The 18717-nt window shown below is 38.1% G+C and overlaps 3 protein-coding genes across 8 annotated transcripts in view; 2 read left to right on the top strand and 1 right to left on the bottom strand.

Annotated features, from left to right (window-relative positions):
• mphosph6 (M-phase phosphoprotein 6) overlaps window positions 1-18717 on the top strand; it is a 365175-nt gene that overhangs the window by 264259 nt on the left and 82199 nt on the right. The gene's annotated exons all lie outside the window — the stretch shown is intronic.
• rpgrip1l (RPGRIP1 like) overlaps window positions 1-18717 on the bottom strand; it is a 135279-nt gene that overhangs the window by 40156 nt on the left and 76406 nt on the right. Inside the window, exons 1-3 of one of the 4 annotated variants that reach the window (XR_012399897.1) lie at window positions 3779-3822; window positions 2546-2623; window positions 1379-1523 (exon numbers count right to left, since the gene is read on the bottom strand). Coding sequence is in view for 3 of the 4 variants with exons in the window: in XM_073942100.1 (XP_073798201.1) it covers window positions 1379-1523; window positions 2546-2615 (215 nt within the window). In the remaining variant the exon portion in view is untranslated. 4 annotated transcript variants of the gene reach the window in all.
• Window positions 4394-18717, top strand: part of rbl2 (retinoblastoma-like 2 (p130)) — a 32400-nt gene continuing 18076 nt past the window's right edge. For 2 of the 3 annotated variants that reach the window (XM_009298208.5, XM_002666954.8), the window contains exons 1-6: window positions 4394-4693; window positions 6619-6749; window positions 8152-8352; window positions 8577-8641; window positions 17186-17314; window positions 17406-17566. In XM_009298208.5, coding sequence (XP_009296483.2) covers window positions 4556-4693; window positions 6619-6749; window positions 8152-8352; window positions 8577-8641; window positions 17186-17314; window positions 17406-17566 — 825 coding nt within the window. In that variant the 5' untranslated portion in view covers window positions 4394-4555. Of the gene's footprint in view, window positions 4694-6618; window positions 6750-8151; window positions 8353-8576; window positions 8642-13235; window positions 13318-17185; window positions 17315-17405; window positions 17567-18717 lie in introns of those variants that run through there. The other variant, XM_005163190.6, reaches the window with a different exon arrangement.

The following is an 18717-nucleotide window of genomic DNA, read 5'->3' as shown; positions in this document are numbered from 1 at the left end:
ACCAAATGTCCCCACAAGTATAGCTATACCAGTAAACTCTACAACTTTGGGGACTTTTTTGTGTAAATGGCTCATAAATCACACAGAATTATGTATTTTTAATATATATTCAAATACAGAAGTACCGATAAAGATAGTTGTACGAGTGTGTGCATCTTACATATATACAATTTTGCATATAAGGTGACTTGTAATAGTTTCCCCCAAATTTACAGAATGGAATGAATCAATAAATAATTTTATAATTTATAACAATAAATTACAGCATTTACATTACAGATGATTTATAATAATTCATCCATTCGTTTTGCTTCAGTTGAGTCCATTTACTCATGAGGGGTTACCACAGTGGAATGAACCGCCAACTATTCCAGCATAGGTTTTACACAGCGGATGACCTTCCAACTGCAACCCAGTGCTGGGAAACACCCATATACTCTCATATTCACACACACACACACACACATATTTCATCAATTTAGTTCATCAATTCCCCTATAGAGCATGTGTTTGGACTGTGGGGGAAACTGGAGCACCCGGAAAAAAACCTCCGCCAATATTGGGAGAACATGCAAACTCCACACAGAAACACCAACTGACCCAGCTGGAACTCGGACCAGTGACCTTCTTGCTGTGAGCCAAAAGTGCTAACCACTGAGCCACCGTGTCACTGATTTATAATAATACATGACTCAATAATTCATTTTAGGATACTTACAATAGAGTCACAGTCATTTGAAACAAATCTATAAGGTCACAAAAATGATGTCAAAGCCTTTAAATAGGAACCAGATATGGCAATATGTACAAAAACATATGAAGAGTTTAGATGCAAAAATCTCTAAAAGCTGTGTGAAATGTCCTTCAAAAATGAGGATTTTAATCAGGCTCCTGTGTGTTGGTTCAGCAATTATAGCTTTATGGCAAAGAATACACTCTTTTAAAGGTGTTTAAAATGAATTAACTCAACATAAGTCTAAGAAAAATGCTCATTTTCAATGGAAGTTTCAGCTGGCATTTACAGGGTTTTGCATCTGTAAATATAAATATATGCATCATATATTTAATATACAAATTCATGTTTGTATTTCACAGATATAAAAACATATGTCATATGCGTACATATATGCAACATGTATGACTAAATATTGCACTTTATAGATGCAATTACCAGCATTATTATTACAAATATGCACCTTTAAATATGTCTTAAATGCAGTTTCAAATGTGGCCATATGTCAGATTTCAGTATAGGCCCCTAAACAAGCAATCTGCATCACAATTATTTCTTAGAAAATGTATTGCGAGCTGGATTTCATAAACTATCCACTGATCCTGTGAATTAACAGTGTGTTTATAATCTAATGAGCGCTCAAACCTGCGGATCTTGTCTTCTTGTTTGCATGTGTGTTGTTTAAGCGTGAGGTTTTCATCCTGCAGCCGCAGGTATTTGTCCTCCAGCTCCTCCCGACTCAACTTGGACACGTTCTGCCTCTCTCTGATGTTCTGAGACAGCAGGGAGTCTGAAAACAGCAGCACAGTTTAATTAAACCAGCCTTTACTCTTATTATAATGCACATTTTAATAATGCAGCAGTCAGTGTGGTCTAAGCAGAGCACATTTGGTGTTGAAAAGACTTCAAAACTGACATTAAAGAACTGGTTTGAATAAATCAATCAACCTGACATCAAAGTATTGACATGTGTGGATTCAATGTAAATCGATAATTTAACTCTTTCAAATTGCAATCAAAAACATCCCTCACATTGAAGGTGGCCTATAATTCCCATATTTACAAGATGTTAAATAAGTCTCTGATGTCCCTAGAGTGTGTGTGTGAAGTTTCACCTCAGAATAAAACACAAATAATGATTATAACTCTCTGAAATTAGGCTTTGATCCTAACTATGGCGCTTTAGTGACTGTCGCTTTAAATGCAAATGAGATTGTGCCTTTTACAGAAGAGGGAGGAGCTACAGATGCCTGTGTGTCAGCATAGTGTCAGATTCAAAAAAAGACTAATGTCCTATGCTAATGAGGGTAAGATGGTCACTAGTGGGCGGGGCTTTCCCCCTCTGATGACATCATACAAAGAGAGAATGTCAATCAAAGTGTTTCTGCAGACTGCTTTCATCAAGTCTGATTATAAACAATACAATTAATACATCTTTAGCATTAGAAGCTGCTTATATTCACACACTGCTAGCACACAGCTGTGTTTAAACCCCTTGTAGAAGGAATTTTTGCATAATAGGTCCCCTTTAATGACTAATAAATTAAAGTTCCTACATCTAGTCCTTGTAAATCCCTATATATATATATACATATATATATGTATATATGTGTGTGGGTGTGTATATATGTATATATATATATATATTTATATGTATGTATGTATGTATGTGTATATATATACATACACACACACACACACACACACACAAACACACACATACATACATACATATATATATATATATACACACACACACACACACACACACACACATATATATATATAACACACACATATATATAAGCTGACCTGGTAATGCAGCTCCATTTGTGTCTCTAACAGGAATATCAGCAGCAGTTTCATCAGCACGAGAAAACATCGTTTAGTCTGAAACCAAATAAATCACACAGAAATATAGCATGAGAGCATGAGAAATACTACAGATATGGATAGTAGCTGATTACTTCATTACTAAAAAACATCTTTAAGGAGCTGCTTGGAATACAATATTATTGTCATGATAAACATTCAGCATATATGGAAAGAAAAGGCTTACAACAATGAAAAAATACTTAAAGCGAGTCCGTACTTTATCGTTTAGGCTAGAGTTTATTATTATAACACTACGTAAATAATCATAAGATTAAAGATGAAAGAATAAAGGACAAAGCAATATACACACACATGCATACACATACATGCATACATATATAATGTATATAATTATAATATATATAATGTCTAAATTATATACAATATTATAATATATATATATATATATATATATATATATATATATATATATATATATATATATATATATATATATATATATTATAATATTGTATATAATTTAGATTCTAGAATACAATATAGAAAAGAATATGAATTACATAAATGGAATCATGAATATAATTAAACATATATATTATATACACATATATATTATATATATATATACACACAACATTATAGAATAGATAATCCCTATGGTATTTATTGTACTTCACTGCATAAAAACAATCTATTTTAAAGCAACACTTTAAACAACATACTGGTCAACAAAGAAAGCAAACCTTTCAGCAACATTCTGGAAACGTTATTTTATTGTTAAAGAGAATACAACAACAGCATTGCTGGAACGTTATCCCTTAATTCTCAAATGGAAAAAGAAAACAAACAGATAATACAACAAACATTAGAAGAAGATGGCATAGTGATATCTCAACATGAATTACTGTCATTCTTAGTTCTTAACAAACAAGCAATGGCTTCAGAATGTTTATTTTAAACATGCATCAACGTATATATAGTACTAATGCATACAGAACCCGTAATTATTATTTAATTTAAACGTTTAAAGTTTATAACATGACCATGTCCCACAAGAATTAACGTTACGACCTGATACGACTTTTTGAAAGGTCAACGCAGCGTTTTAAAACTACAAATCCAATAATTCAAAGCAAACACTGTTAAAATGGTGAAGTAGACTTCAAACCTTCATTAAATACAAATATTTTAGCTCAAACATGATCTCACCGATTTAAAAGCATCACACACCGACCACAGCGACAGTTGCTAACAAACAACCCGTCTACTTCCCCTTTAAAGGACTCGACTTCCGCTACTGCCTCATGGGAAGTGTAGTTCCTACGCGTGACGTCTAACAAGCGCTCAAAAACAGCTGTTGTTTTCCATTAAAATTCTACTGTTTTTTGTTAAAAATATCAATTCATCTCTAGCATGGCGGCACATCACCTATTAGTTAAAATAAACCCTATCTATGAACAAATCCCACACAGGATGGCAGTGTGATGTTTTTTTTCTGCAGTACGGAGAAGGAAGTATTAAACATAACACGCATCTAATCTCCTTCCTGCACTGTATTAAAGTGTTATCTAAAGCCCAAAAGCAGGCTGACAAGTTTAAACTCGTAAAAGTGTAATTTATGATGAGCTCGGTGAAGGGGAAACGGCATATTACAGTCAGAAGTGGGCGGAGCCTCCACTTCCGTCTGATCCGATTTACACCCAAAATACAATTCACTTACAGACTTACGTCAAAAAAGCAACGCAGCTCAGCGTTCAGTCAGCATCCGCACGCGCTCAGCGTAACTCAAATCCAGCAGGGGCAGCTGTCAGTCAAAGGACATTTAAATGGCTCCACCGTGCAGAAGAGTACAGTCGCTCGAGCTGTCATCTAAAAACTCCGTTCTCATCCTATTCCTGTTCATTTAAAAGCGCTCTGCTTCTCCATATTTATTACACTGCACGCGAATACTCGATTGTCTCGGATATCCATAAGCTGCGCACGAAAATGAGCGAGGAGGAAGACACATTGGGGAAAACTAAACATGCATTTGAAGAACTGTGTCGAGATCTGAATATGGATGAGGAGTCGAGTAACCGAGCCTGGAGGAGTTATGAAAATATCAGCAAGAATTACACTCTGGAGGTTAGTCAAGTGGTTATATGCAGGCCTTCTGCACGCGATTATAATGCCTGCGCACAGTGCATTCATTCAGAGGTGTTTGTTTTGTGTTTTGTCTATATATCATGTGCTTTACCGTGTTAAATAATGTGCATGTTATGTGTCTGACATGACCGCATAATGCGCGTGTCTGCGTGACATCATCATCACTGGCTTTATCTGAATGAACACCTTCAGGAGTGTACAGTAAAGACAGGTTGGGCTTTTGGGGTGAAGATAAATGCTGATTAATTGCATATGCACCACTAACATATGTCAGGACTAATACTGTATCATGAAAGCAGTGATAGACAGCATATCAACCTGATACAATGATTGTTTTCTGTCATACTGCAGAATATTAGTTGCATAAAGCACAAACCAGAATGTCTTTACATAATACAAGTTCATGTTTTCTAGTTGTTGAAAAAATAAATAAATTCTACAGCATTTTTAAACTGTTTAGGAGGAAAATGAATAGCCCAAACAATGTTTAGAACAGCAAAAGCAACCTAAAAGTAACATTGAGAGAACATTATTGAATATGTGTAATAAAATATCAGCTGAAAAGCACATTTTGAGATCATTTACCATGTTATCTTATGGGTGGAAGAAAATGCAACCTAAAAGAACATTCTTAGAATGATACAGAACATTTCCGGGACAATATTATATGTTATAAGTTATATATTATGAAGAAAAATAACAAAAAATAACTATAAAAGTATAAATTTTAGCATGTTATTGTAGGTATAGGGTTGGACAGACATTCATGCAATAATATTTTAAAGTTGGATAATAATATACAATAAAAAGAGCATTCTTTAAACATCTGACATAATACAATGATTGTTTTCTGCTATACTACAGAATAATAGTTGCATAAAACACAACCTAGAATGTTATTTTCATAATACAAGTTCATGTTTTCTAGTTGTTGAAAAAAAGAAAATTAATTAAGGAAATAATATAACCTAAACAATGTTTAGAACAACCTTAAATTAAAATTGAGAGAACGTTATTGTATAGGTGTACTAAAATATCAACAGAAAAGCACATTTTGAGATCATTCTTACCATGTTATTTTATGGGTGGAAGAAAATGCAACCTAAAAGAACATTCTTAGAATGATACAGAACATTTCCGGGACATTATTACATGTTATGCGTTATATATTATGAAATCAAATAAGAAACAATAACTATAAATGCAAATATTTTAGAAGGTTATTGTTGGTAGAGGGTTGGACAGACATTTATGGAACAATATTTTATGATTGGACGATAATATACAATTAAAGAGCATTCTTTAAACATCTGACATGACCGCATAATGCGCATGTCTCCATGACATCATCATCACTGGCTTTATCTGAATGAACACCTTCAGGAGTGTACAGTAAAGACAGACTGGGCTTTTAGGGTGAAGTTTAATGCTGATTAATTGCATATGCACCACTAATATATGGACTATAGGACTAATAGGACTAATACTGTATCATGAAAGCAGTGATAGACAGCATATCAACTTGATACAATGATTGTTTTCTGTCATACTGCAGAATAATAGTTGCATAAAGCACAACCCTAGAATGTAATTTTCATAATACAAGTTCATGTTTTCTAGTTGTTAAATATTTATAAAATAAATATAGGAAAATAATATAACCTAAACAATGTTTAGAACAACCTAAAGTAACATTGAGAGAACGTTATTATATAGGTGTACTAAAATATCAGCTGAAAAGCACATTTTGAGAAGAAAATGCAACCTCAAAGAACATTCTTACAAAGATACCATTAAATAAATAAAAGTATATAACAATAACTGGGAAGTAAAGTCTGGCTGGAGGGCAGCTGTTTTAGTGTCCGGCTGTGTTTGTGGTTGATTTGTGTGTGTTTGTGTTTCAGGGCAGTGAGCTGCACTGGTTGGCGTGTTCTCTGTATGTTGCGTGTCGCTCATCAGTGCCCACTATGAGTAAAGGCACGGCGGAGGGAAACTACGTGTCTCTGACCAGGATCCTGCGCTCATCACAGCAGAGGTCTGTACACACACAGACACGAACACACACACACGGACTTGGTACACTGTAGTCAGATGAAGATAAATACACAGAGAGAGAGAGAGAGAGAGAGAGAGAGAGAGAGACATGCACACACACACACACAAACTCACACAAGCATATTGTGATGTTCCCAAGACAACTTCAAGATCAGCTGGGATTTAGAGAGCTGCTTTTCTTCTTAGCTTGTCACTTCCTGCAGTTCATACCGTAGAGCTGTGCAGTCAATCATTAAAGTGAAATAATCACTACTAATCTGATTACATTTATATATATATATATATTTATATATATATATATATATATATATATATATATATATATATATATATGCATTTTAATAATATATATATACTATAATAGTATAGTTTAGTATAGTACAGTATAGTATTAGTATTGTATATTTTAGTATAGTAAAATCGAATATAGTAAGGAATAGCGTTGCAGTGTTAGATAGTACAGTTCCGTATAGTATAGTTATAAAATAGTAATAGTATAGTATAGTATAACATAGTATAGTAGTATAGTACAGTACAGTATAATCAAATGTAGTAAAGAATGTGTATTGTACACTGTTATATAGAACAGTTCTGTATAGTATAGAATAGTATAGTTTAGTATAGTAGAATACAGTATAGTAGTATAGTGTAGTACAATCGAATACAGTAAGGAATAGGCATTCCAGTGTTATATAGAACAGTTCCATAAAGTATAATTATAGAATAGTAATAGTATAGTACAGTATAGTATTAGTATTGTATATTATTAGTATAGTATTGTACAGTGTTATACAGAACAGTTTTGTATAGTATAGTGTAGTATAAACAAATATAGTAAGAAATGTTTATTGTACAGTTTTATATATATATATATAATATGTATATTATTAGTATAGTGTAGTATATTATAGTATAATCAAATATAGTAAGGAATATGTATTCTACAGTGTTATATAGAACAGTCTTTACAAGTATAGTATAGTCGAAAAACAGTCCCGTATAGTATAGTATAGTGTAGTATAGTATAGTATATTATAGTATAGTACAGCATAGTGTGTTCAGTTTGGCATGGTATGGTATCGTATAGTCTTACATAGAACTGTACCAAATAGTATAGTATATAGCACAGTATAGTATGCCACTGTAGTATGTTCCATTGTACAGTGTAGTACAGTAAACTATAGTCCAGTACAGTACAAAATAGTATGGCACAATATTCTACTGTATTATGATGTATTGTGCAGTATATTATAGTATAGTATAGTATAGTATAGTATAGTAATAGTGTAGAATGGTATAGTATTTAGGACATATATGTTACACACGTATACTCTAATATGCTGTGATGTGTGGAGTCTGAGTGGGATTGTTGTGTCTTCCAGCCTGATTGAGTTCTTCAGTAAGATGAAGAAGTGGCAGGACATGGCGAATCTGCCCAGAGACTTCCAGCAGAGCACAGAGAAACTGGAGAGGAACTTCACCGTCACCTCCGTCATCTTCAAGAAATACCTGCCCTTATTCAGAGACATCTTCAAGACACCCACAGACGAGCTACCCAGAACACACCGGGGCAGAAAACAGAGGTATACAGACTGATGATTAACCGTTGTGTACTGTTGGGGGCTGTTTTTGCCCTATTGACTTCCATTATAATCACATGTTATGATTGCAAAGCCATGACAGCATATAATCATGCATTCTTGATTGTTGCTGGTCTTCCCTGTTGGGAAGAAGCATAAAGGCTTAAGGAGACAAAAATGACAAAAAAAACCTTACTGTGTGAATAATCCAATATTTGTGCCTCCAGACGTCATCCCTGCACCGTCACTGAGGTCTTCAACTTCTGCTGGATCCTCTTCATACACGCTAAAGGTACAGAAACGCTACATTTATAAACACACTTGCTGCATCTCAATCTGCGCGCTAGCTCCTGAGCTCGTTCAAAATTAGGTCGTGTCCATGAATTCGAGCACTAGTAAGGGCACAATGAGGTCAGTTTACTACACAGTGGGACACACTGAGTGTGATATGAGAGCATCCTCATTGTACATCATCAAAACTGGAGTTTATAAACACACACACACACACACACACACACACACACACACACACACACACACACACACACACACACACACACACACACACACACACACTATGGCCAATTTAGTCAATTCCCCTATAGCGCATGTGTTTGGACTGTGGGGGAAACCCACGCCAACATGTGGAGAACATGCAAACTCCACACAGAAATGACAACTGTATCCAGTGAACTTCTTGCTGTGAGCCGTATCTTGCTGCAAACCTATCTAGCCACATTTGTTCATGTTAAAAATAAATAAATAAATAGTGAATTCTTTTTAGAGAAACGCCTCTCGTTTGTCGTTGTGTTGGATGATTTGGGTCACGTCAGTCATGTGTTGTGTTTCCGAACTTCCGTTAAGGGCACATACACTCACCGGCCAATTTATTAGGTACAACCGTCCAACTGCTCGTTAACACACATTTATAATCCGCCATTCACAAGGCAGCAACTCAATGCATTCAGGCATATAGACCTGGTCAAGATGACCTGCTTCACTTCAAAGCGGCATCAGAACATCAGAGCATCCAATTGAGCATGGTGTCGACGCCACAGCCTACCTGAGTATTGCTGCTGACCATGTCCATCCCTTCATGACCTCAGTGTCTCCATCCAACTCCAGCAGGATAACGCACCATGTCATCATCTCAGACTGGTTTCTTGAACATGACAATGAGTTCACGGTACTCAAATGGCCTCCACAGTCACCAGAGCTCAATCCAATAGAGCAGCTTTGGGATGTAATGGATTAGGAGATTGGCATCATGGATGTGCAGCCGACAAATCTGCAGCAACCATGTAATGTTATCATGTCAATATGGAGCAAAATCTATGAGGAACACTTCCAGTAGCTTGTTGAATCTCTACCATGAAGGATTAAGACAGTTTTGAAGGCAAAAGTGGGTCCAATCCGGTACTAGTAAGGTGTGCCTAATAAAGTGGCCGGCGAGTTTATATATCGTTTATCGATGCATCTTGATTTTACTGTGCATCATGGGACTTTTCAAGGTGTTGAACATTTAGTGCACTGGAAGAATTTTGTGATTTAGGCAGCACTTAAGATGGTTGGCCTGATCAATGCACTGGCTAGTGAACAAGGGTGCTGATTGAGACGCAGCCATACAGTGTTGAATATATATATATATATATATATATATATATATATATATATATATATATATAATGTATATTACTGTCAAAAAAAGAGTTTAGTTTCAGTTGTGTTGAAAAGGACAACCATGTGTGTGTGTGTGTGTGTGTGTGTGAACGCTGAAGGGATTATGATGAGTAGTTTATTATTGAGCTCTTTTCCTTCTCCACTGGTCAAACGCTAAACAGCAGCTCTGCCTCTGATTGGCTGAGAGTGCTGAGGGTTGATCATGTGACCCGTGTGATTATCTGCGCCTGTTCAGGCATGTTTGATTCAGTCAGAGATCAGCAGGACAGCAGTTCATCACATATGAACACAATTCAGCAGAATCATCCGGTCTGCGCTTTATTGTTGTCCTTATTTCTGCAAGATCAGGCATGCTGAGCTCCCTTGATGGACATTAAATGGGGGAACCATGTGTATATGCACACACATGTATAAATAACAATCAACCAGGATTAAAAGAATAAAGCTGGATTGTTTTGCAATTAAAAAAGCAATTCATTCATTCATTTTCCGTCGGCTTGGTCCCTTATTTATCAAGGATTGCCACAGTGGAATGAACCGACAACTATTCCAGCAGAGACAGTACTGGGAAACACCTATACACTCTCACATTCACACACACACACACTTATACACTACAGCCAATATAGTTGATCAGTTCCCCTACAGCAGCACATTCTTTAAACCAAGCTGTACAGCATCTACAGATTGCTTTTCAAGTATTGCAGTGTACTTTCGCCTAACGTTCGCCTATCTGATTGGGGCTTTTCCTCAATATTAAGTAGCCCACACACAGTTCAGTCTCGCATCCTCTTCTTGTAAGTTAAGACTTCGCAAGTTTGATCAAGGCTGCAGTCTCCCCCTTCTCAGTTTGATATGGAAAACATACCGAGGACACGGGTAAATCTTCAAAGGGAACAGTGTACTTTATAACTTCATTCACATCACCCTGGCTACGTTGTTTCACTTTCTCAACAGTAAAATGTAAACATGATTTAAGGAACTGCCCCTTTTTTTTTTTATATTAGAAAACTAAACAGACAGCAGAAATGTTGAGGCGTCGTGCTGCATATATGAGCGTCATCTTCACTGTGTGGATATTTATAACAAAACGGAGCCTAACTACCTCCTTTTAATTTCAGTGAAAATACCAAATGCACCCTCTCTTTTGCTGAATATCAGTTTTAATAATCGACAATTATAAAAGTATAACATACAATAAGTTTATACATTGTAGGAAATAAAGGCAAGTGATCAGTCAATGTACCTGGATTAATCATTAACTTATCTTTGCGCTTAACCAAAACATGTTACCCGTGAACAAGTAGCTTAATAGTTTCCAATGACCAAAGTCAGGGAATATGTCGTTAGATAAAGACAACAACATGAATGAAATATCACGTTTAGCAAATATAGTGAGATTAGATGCAGCGGGAGATGCGTGATGAGCAGTCTGACAAGCAGAGCTCTCATCTGGGTAGAAATGCTGGAGTGCTTGCCGAGAGTGTGTGTGTGGTCACGTGATGTGCGTTTTCAGCGTTTTGGTGTGGACGGAGAGCTGTTCAGAAACGCTGGGTAAAATGCGAGTGTGGACGCGGATCGTTTTCATTCTACAACGCCGTTTTAAAACTAAAACGCACAAGCGTAAACGGGGCCTAAGTCAACATATCAGACAATAACAACTCTGAACGGTGTTCAAATAGAAAGAGTTAGCTTTTATAAATATCTAGGTGTTTGGATTGATGAGAGATATGCCTTTGATGTACACATTGACAAGTTACTGAAAAAGCTTAGGCCAAAGTTAGGTTTTTTATACCGGTCAAGAAATTGTTTTCTTGTGAAAAAAATTAGTAGAGAGTACATTTCTGTCTATAATGGATTATGGTGATCATCTCTACATGCACGCAACCGCTACCCTATTAAGAAAATTAGATTCTGTTTATCATGCAGCAATACGCTTTGTGACAGGTGCAGACTCACGGACGCATCACTGTATTTTGTATGATTCCTTAGACTGGTTATCTCTATATCAAAGGAGAAAATTACATCTGTACTTATTTATTTTAAAGGCTCTTTTAGGTAAATTACCATCCTATATTTTTAATTTATTAACATTTCACACCAACAACCAACACACTAGATCTGGTTCATGTATTCGTCTAACAGTTCCAAGGGTACTATCAGAACTCGGCAAACGTGCTTTTTCCGTTTACGCTCCCAGGGCTTGGAATGACCTGCAAAATCAGCTCAATCTTGACACTCTTCCGACTCCGAGTACTTTTAAACATCTTTTATACAACGTTTTAAAGGACACCTGCAATTGTTTTTTATGAGCTGATGTTTTGAAGAATGGTGATTTTGTCATTTTGTGGTATTGTTTGTGATTTTTATATGAAACATTATGTGCTGCCTGCCATCTTGACCAGGTCTCACTGGAAGAAGAGACAGTACTGTGTCAATGTGATCTCCTGGCTAAATAAAGGAAATAATAATGTGTTTGGACTGTGGTGGAAACCGGAGCACCCGGAGGAAACCCACGCCAACACGGGGAGAACATGCAAACTCCACAAAGAAACGCCAACTTGACTAGTCGAGGATCGCACCATAATAAAAATAATGACAATCTCTACCTCGCCATCATTCTCCCTTTCTTCTCAGATGGGATGGCGACATAGTTTGGACATCTCTGGATGTTCTTCAAGACACTAGTGTTCAGCTTAAAGTGACATGTAAAGGCTTCACTAGGGTAATTAGGGTAAAGTTAGGGTAATTAGGCAGGTCGTTGTATAACAGTGGTTTGCTCTGGAGACAATCCAAAACTAATATAGCTTAAGGGGGCGAATAATATTGACTCTAAAATGCCTTTAAAAATTAAAAACTGCTTTTATTCTAGCTGAAATAAAACAAATAAGACTTTCTCCAGAAGAACAAAATATTAAAGGAAATACTGTGAGAAATTCCTGGATCTGTTCAACACCATTTGGGAAATATTTGAAAAAGAAAAAATAATGCAGAGGAGGGCGAATAATTGTGACTTTAACTGTATATTATATGAAGGCAAAGAGTAAAGCTTCCATGTAGAAGCAGAGTGCAGCACAGCAGGAGTGCATTATTTCCTCACGTGTGTCGCTTAGCAACCAGCAGCACAGATGACAAGTCAGGGCTTGCCTGTGTTTGGGTGAAGCCCAGTTTCTCTCTGTGCTCCTGAACCTGAGGAACAATCCCTCATTCTGCAGACACACACACTGAGGAAAGAGCCCATCGAGCTTTAAAGATGCAGAGCCGTCATATCTGTGGGACGACAAACAGGTACTGTAAATAACTTGACTGACATTAACTTGACAGCTACTGTACAGCTTGCATAAAATATGCAATACATTTTATTGTGCATTTGAAAATCAATATTTAATATATTATTATAGAGGAGTGGTTAGCACGGTCGCCTTAAAGCAAGAAGGTCACTGGTTCGAGTCCTGGCTGGGTCAGTTGGCATTTCAGTGTGGAGTTTGCATGTTCTCCCCGTGTTCGCGTGGGTGCTCCAGTTTCCCCCAGAGTCCAAACACATGTGCTAGGTGAATTGGGTAGGGTGAATTGTCTGTAGTGTATGAGTGCAAATGATTGTGTATGGGTGTTTTCGCGCGTAGCTATGCATTTATACTTCTGCGCGCTGTCTCTGTCGGTCTGCATTAAAACTTCTGAAACGCTAGTGGGCAGTGAGGTGTTAAAGTTCCTCTGTGTCGAGTTTCTTCGCTGCTGTTTTGCTTTTCCTGAACACTTCCTGGATGTACAAGTGGCTCAAACTCGCTCATTTTGAGGCAGGAACAGGCGAACGTGCAACAACTTTAACTATGAGGTAAACACAAAACAAAACTTTCCATCCGGAGCTCCTTCACGGGACTCCACACTTGTAAACAATCGCGTCCAGCTCGCGCCATTCGCGCGGTTCTCGGTCCCGCCCAGACTCGTCAGCGCTACCAAGCCGACCAATCACAGAGCTTACGCTACGAGTCGTTGCGACGTGTAGTTACAATTTTTGAGAGGTGCACGTCAGCGACGCCGACAGCCACAGCGAAGGGCTATGCGTCAGCGCTGTAGCATACGCCGGCGTTTGACGCAGAATTGTAAATCAGCCTTGATGAATAAAGGAACTAAGCTTAAGGAAAATTAATATTATTAGGTTATTCAAACTATTATGTCTAAAAATGTGGGACGTGTTAGAAAAATAATAAAAAGTTGTACTGGAGGGAAAATTATTTTTACAAATTTAACTACAAATAACAAACCCACAGGAAGTAACATGATGTTTTTCTGCCAAAAAATGTTTGTAACGCAAGCTTCGATAATCATTTTTTATTATTATTATTTCTTCATATTTTATTACAGCATGAATTCAAACAAACGCTGAATTTACTTGGTATTTTATGTTTAGCCTTTTTAGCTGATCAATAAGGAGCCAAGAAGATTTGCTCTTGAAGAGACAGCTCATTCTAAAAAATAAACATCCTGTCATCATTAAGGCTGATTTATACTTCTGCGTCAAACGCCGGCGTATGCTACGGCACTGACACATAGCCCTTCGCCGTGGCTATCGGCGTCGCTGACGTGCACCTCTCAATAAATGTAACTACACGTCGCAACGACACGTAGCGCAAGCTCTGTGATTGGTCGGCTTGGTAGCGCTGACGAGTCTGGGCGGGACCGAGAGCCGCGCGAATGGTGCGAGCTGGACGCGATTGTTTACAAGTGTGGAGTCCCGTGAAGGAGCTCCGGATGGAAATTTTTGTTTTGTATTTACCTCATAGTTACAGTTGTTGCACGTCCGCCGGTTCCTGCCTCAAAATGAGCGAGTTTGAGCCACTTGTACATCCCGGAAGTGTTCAGGAAAAGCAACACAGCAGTGAAGAAACTCAACACAGAGGAACATTTACACCTCACTGCCCACTAGCGTTTCGGAAGTGGTAATGCAGACCAACAGAGACAGCGCGCAGAAGTATAAATGCACAGCTACGCGCGTTGCATGCGCCGTGGGTTACGCCGGTCACTTGACGCAGAAGTATAAACCAGGCTTTAGTCTTGAACATAGACTGTAAAAGATATGGTAAGTATCCATAAGTATATAAATTAATGAGTAATTAATGAGTTATAAAAAAATTCACCCCCTCACAGTTGTCATGAAGGGTATTATTAGCTATATACACCAAAATCGTTCCTTGTACCAGGCTGTAAACACCTTTATTCTGCTGTAAAGGCCATTTTAGCAGTGCACTCAATAGAAATCTGCTCTATCATGGAGGCAAGACTAGCGGAATTTCAATAAATTGCAGTTTCAGTTTACTTCAGTATTTGCTTCACGAGGGAGAGCGGTAGGTTGCCGCTTGTTCTTGAATCTGACACTACGCTGACACACAGGCATCTGTAGCTCCGCCCTCTTCTGAAAAGAGCATTTGCATTTAAAGCGACAGTCACCAAAACACCACAATTAGGATCAAAGCCTAAAAGGGTCAGTTTCAGAGAGATATAAACATTATCAGTGTGGTATTCTGAGGTGGAACTTCACACACACATTCTAGAGACATCAGAGACTTATTGTACATCTTGTAAAAGGCGCATAATAGGTCTCCTTTAAACTACATAAGTTAACCTGGAAGCTGTAAATCCAAACACCGTGGCGTAGCGGCCCAGGCTGATTTTTGCAGACTTTTCCTGCTGCCTGTCTGCTTGATATATGTTCATACTGTGATCGCCAGTGCTTTCCTGCTCAACACTATTGTGCTCAGTTCTGTTCTGCTTTAGACGCATCTTTAGTTTCATTTGAGGAAACAAGTTCATACTAAACTTCACTCTTTATAAGCAAAGTTTCAAGTCAGGCTCTTAGAGTCATGTTAAAAAACACAACATTCAATTTATTTTCAGCTTAGTCCCTTTATTAATCTGGGGGAGCCACAGCGGAATGAACCGCCAACTATTCCAGCATATGTTTTACGCAGCAGATGCCCTTCCAGCCGCAACCCAGTACTGGGAAACACCCACATGAATTATTATCCACGATCAAACGTAATGAAAATGCAGTAGGTTATTAAAGAAGTTTTTTAAAAATCAACCAAAAGGTTATTAAATATGTTTAGATACGATTAAATATAATAATAAAATATTACATATATGAGCAATATCACACGAGTAGCAGTGCAATATGGTTGTATATCGGCACTGGTGGGAGGCGTGCGTTGCCTTAGTGCCCCCACCAGTGCCGATATACAGCCATATCGCACTGCTACTCGTGTGATATTGCGTTTATACAACAGTTTGACGGCATAATTGTGTAAATAAAAACAAAATCAAACATGGAGAATCTCAAAAACCCTTGAGGAACTACTTTCTTCCGCGTTGGATTCAAATCATAAGCTGACAGTAAACAGCTGAGCGAGCATCTTTTAAGCTTTAGATCTGTAGTGTCTGCTTTCTGCAGGCTGTATGTGGGCGGAGTAATACACAAAGGGTAAAGAGGCTGTACGGGTGCTGATATTACTTAAATATATCACGGCTATCAGCCAATCAGATTCGAGAACCAGACAGAACTGTTGTATAAAAATAAACATAACACTGCAGCGATAGTATCGTGTTTCAGCGATCTCACAGGGGGACGATATGGCGATCTGAAAATTTTTGAATCCGTATATCCTGCATTTTGCATTCGGACAAGCTTTAAACAGATGTGACACATTTCTGCCTGCTTTAAATAACTACCCCTGAGTATTCATGCATGTCCTGATTTCAAAATAAGAGTCCCACATATAAAGCATGTTTAAAGCTTAGATCCATTTTAAAATAAGGATAAACAACGAGCATTGCTGTAGGCTCACTAGGAGATGTTGCACTGCCTTTGTTGTGCATATTAACGATCCCCTGAGGATGTTTTGTTGCAACTGGACTGTTTTTCATTAGGGTTTTAAAACTTTATATATTGTTAACAGTGGTGTTTGATGGCCATTTCCATGTATTGAGCTTTTATTATTCAGCTATGCCTCGGTATATAGTTGTAGATTTCATTCATGCCAACTAAAACACCAACAATTCCAAGAACGTGTGCATTTTTATGAGAACAGCTTTCTGAAAAATGTCCACAGAAATGTGTTCAGCTTGTGTTTCATGAATATCTGATGTCTCCCCTGTCCTGTAGGAAACTTCCCAATGATCAGCGATGACCTGGTGAACTCGTATCATCTGCTGCTCTGTGCTCTGGATCTGGTTTATTGTAACGCGCTGCTGTGCTCGAGCCGGAAAGATCTGCTCAACCCAGCCTTTAAAGGTCTCCCGCACACGCAGCGCTCAGTCTGAACCCGTTTCTCCAGACAGCAGAAGCTTAAACTAACATTGGTTTGTGTTTGTTTTGTGCGCAGGGTTGCCTGAGGACTTCAACAGTAAAGATTATAAGCCGGGCCCGGGTTCGTTATGTTTCATAGAGCAGCTTTGTGAGCTTCACGATGGTCTGGTGCTGGAGGCCAAAGGAGCTAAAGAGCATTTCTGGAAACCCTTCATTAAGAAATTGTTTGAGCGAAAGGTACTGGAAATACACCAGACACGAGGATGGACGCTTCCAATATTATGCCTCTTTATCATACCTGCCAACATTTGTCATTAAAGGGCCATGAAACCCCCTCATTTCAGCAGGGTGTTTTCACATCTCTACTTCGGAAAAAGTCTCAAAAGTGGGCGTGTCCGGCTCTGTTTAGGGGGGAGTGTCTAAGGAACTAAAGTGGGATGGTGTGGGAGTGTCTATTTGGGCGCGCTGACTTTCAGAGTCAAAACACACAACCACAGCGGACAATGTGACTGTGTTCACATGGACATCTGTAGTCGAATCATTTGCCAAATTATTAAATGGTGGATTTTAACTGCAGTTTGGCTCTTTCATTCAGGGAATTCATTCATGCCCCTTGTGACAAACGAGATATTTGATTCGAGGAACTGCTCTAAGCGTGCATTTTTCATGCAATGTTTGATACCGCACGGCGAATGAGAGAAAAAAAAACTCAGCATTTCCCGGAAACTTAGATACACACAGCAGGTAGCGTCAGAAAGCCGCGTGTGTTATTCCGGTCATAAAATGCGGTGAAAATCCTACTTGAGGTTAAAGTTTGGTTGTGGTGCTAACATGTTTACACTCGGTGCAATTGTTAGTTCGATACGAACAAACTGAATAAACAAAGAGCACTGGCCGCTCACTTACCAAATCTCCACAATCACCAGCAACTAGAGCCGCTCCTTTATTAAGCGAAGACTACAAGCGAATCCGGATCTCAGCGTTTGCAGATGAGAACAGCTCTCAGGTAAACAATAATCCTCCTTAGACACGTAAGTTATTGTTGTCGAGCGTCGCGTACACTGTTAATCCACACGTGACTCCAGCTGCGCTCTCACAGAGAGAAAATGAAAACAAAACTTCACTGCAGCAAACTATAAAAGCAACACTTCACGCTTGTTTTGCCAACACAACGTCTGTCGTCTAAGCACTGTTACAGTAATGAATATTAATGAAGTTGCACAATGGAGCGCGCTGATTGGTTTGAACCAAGCCTTACTCATGCATTAATGCAGCACACTGTAAGACGTAATAAGACACACTCTGGCACAGACGTCCAGTCTGCACGCTGGAATACACGCTATTATCTCATGACCGTGACGCAGCTTCAAAAATTCTTTCAAACCGGA

Source organism: Danio rerio, chromosome 25 (assembly GCF_049306965.1).
Source record: "Danio rerio strain Tuebingen ecotype United States chromosome 25, GRCz12tu, whole genome shotgun sequence".
Lineage (NCBI taxonomy): Eukaryota > Metazoa > Chordata > Actinopteri > Cypriniformes > Danionidae > Danio > Danio rerio.
The sequence above is the reverse complement of the archived record's forward strand: the minus strand, read 5'-3'. Positions and strand labels throughout refer to the sequence as shown.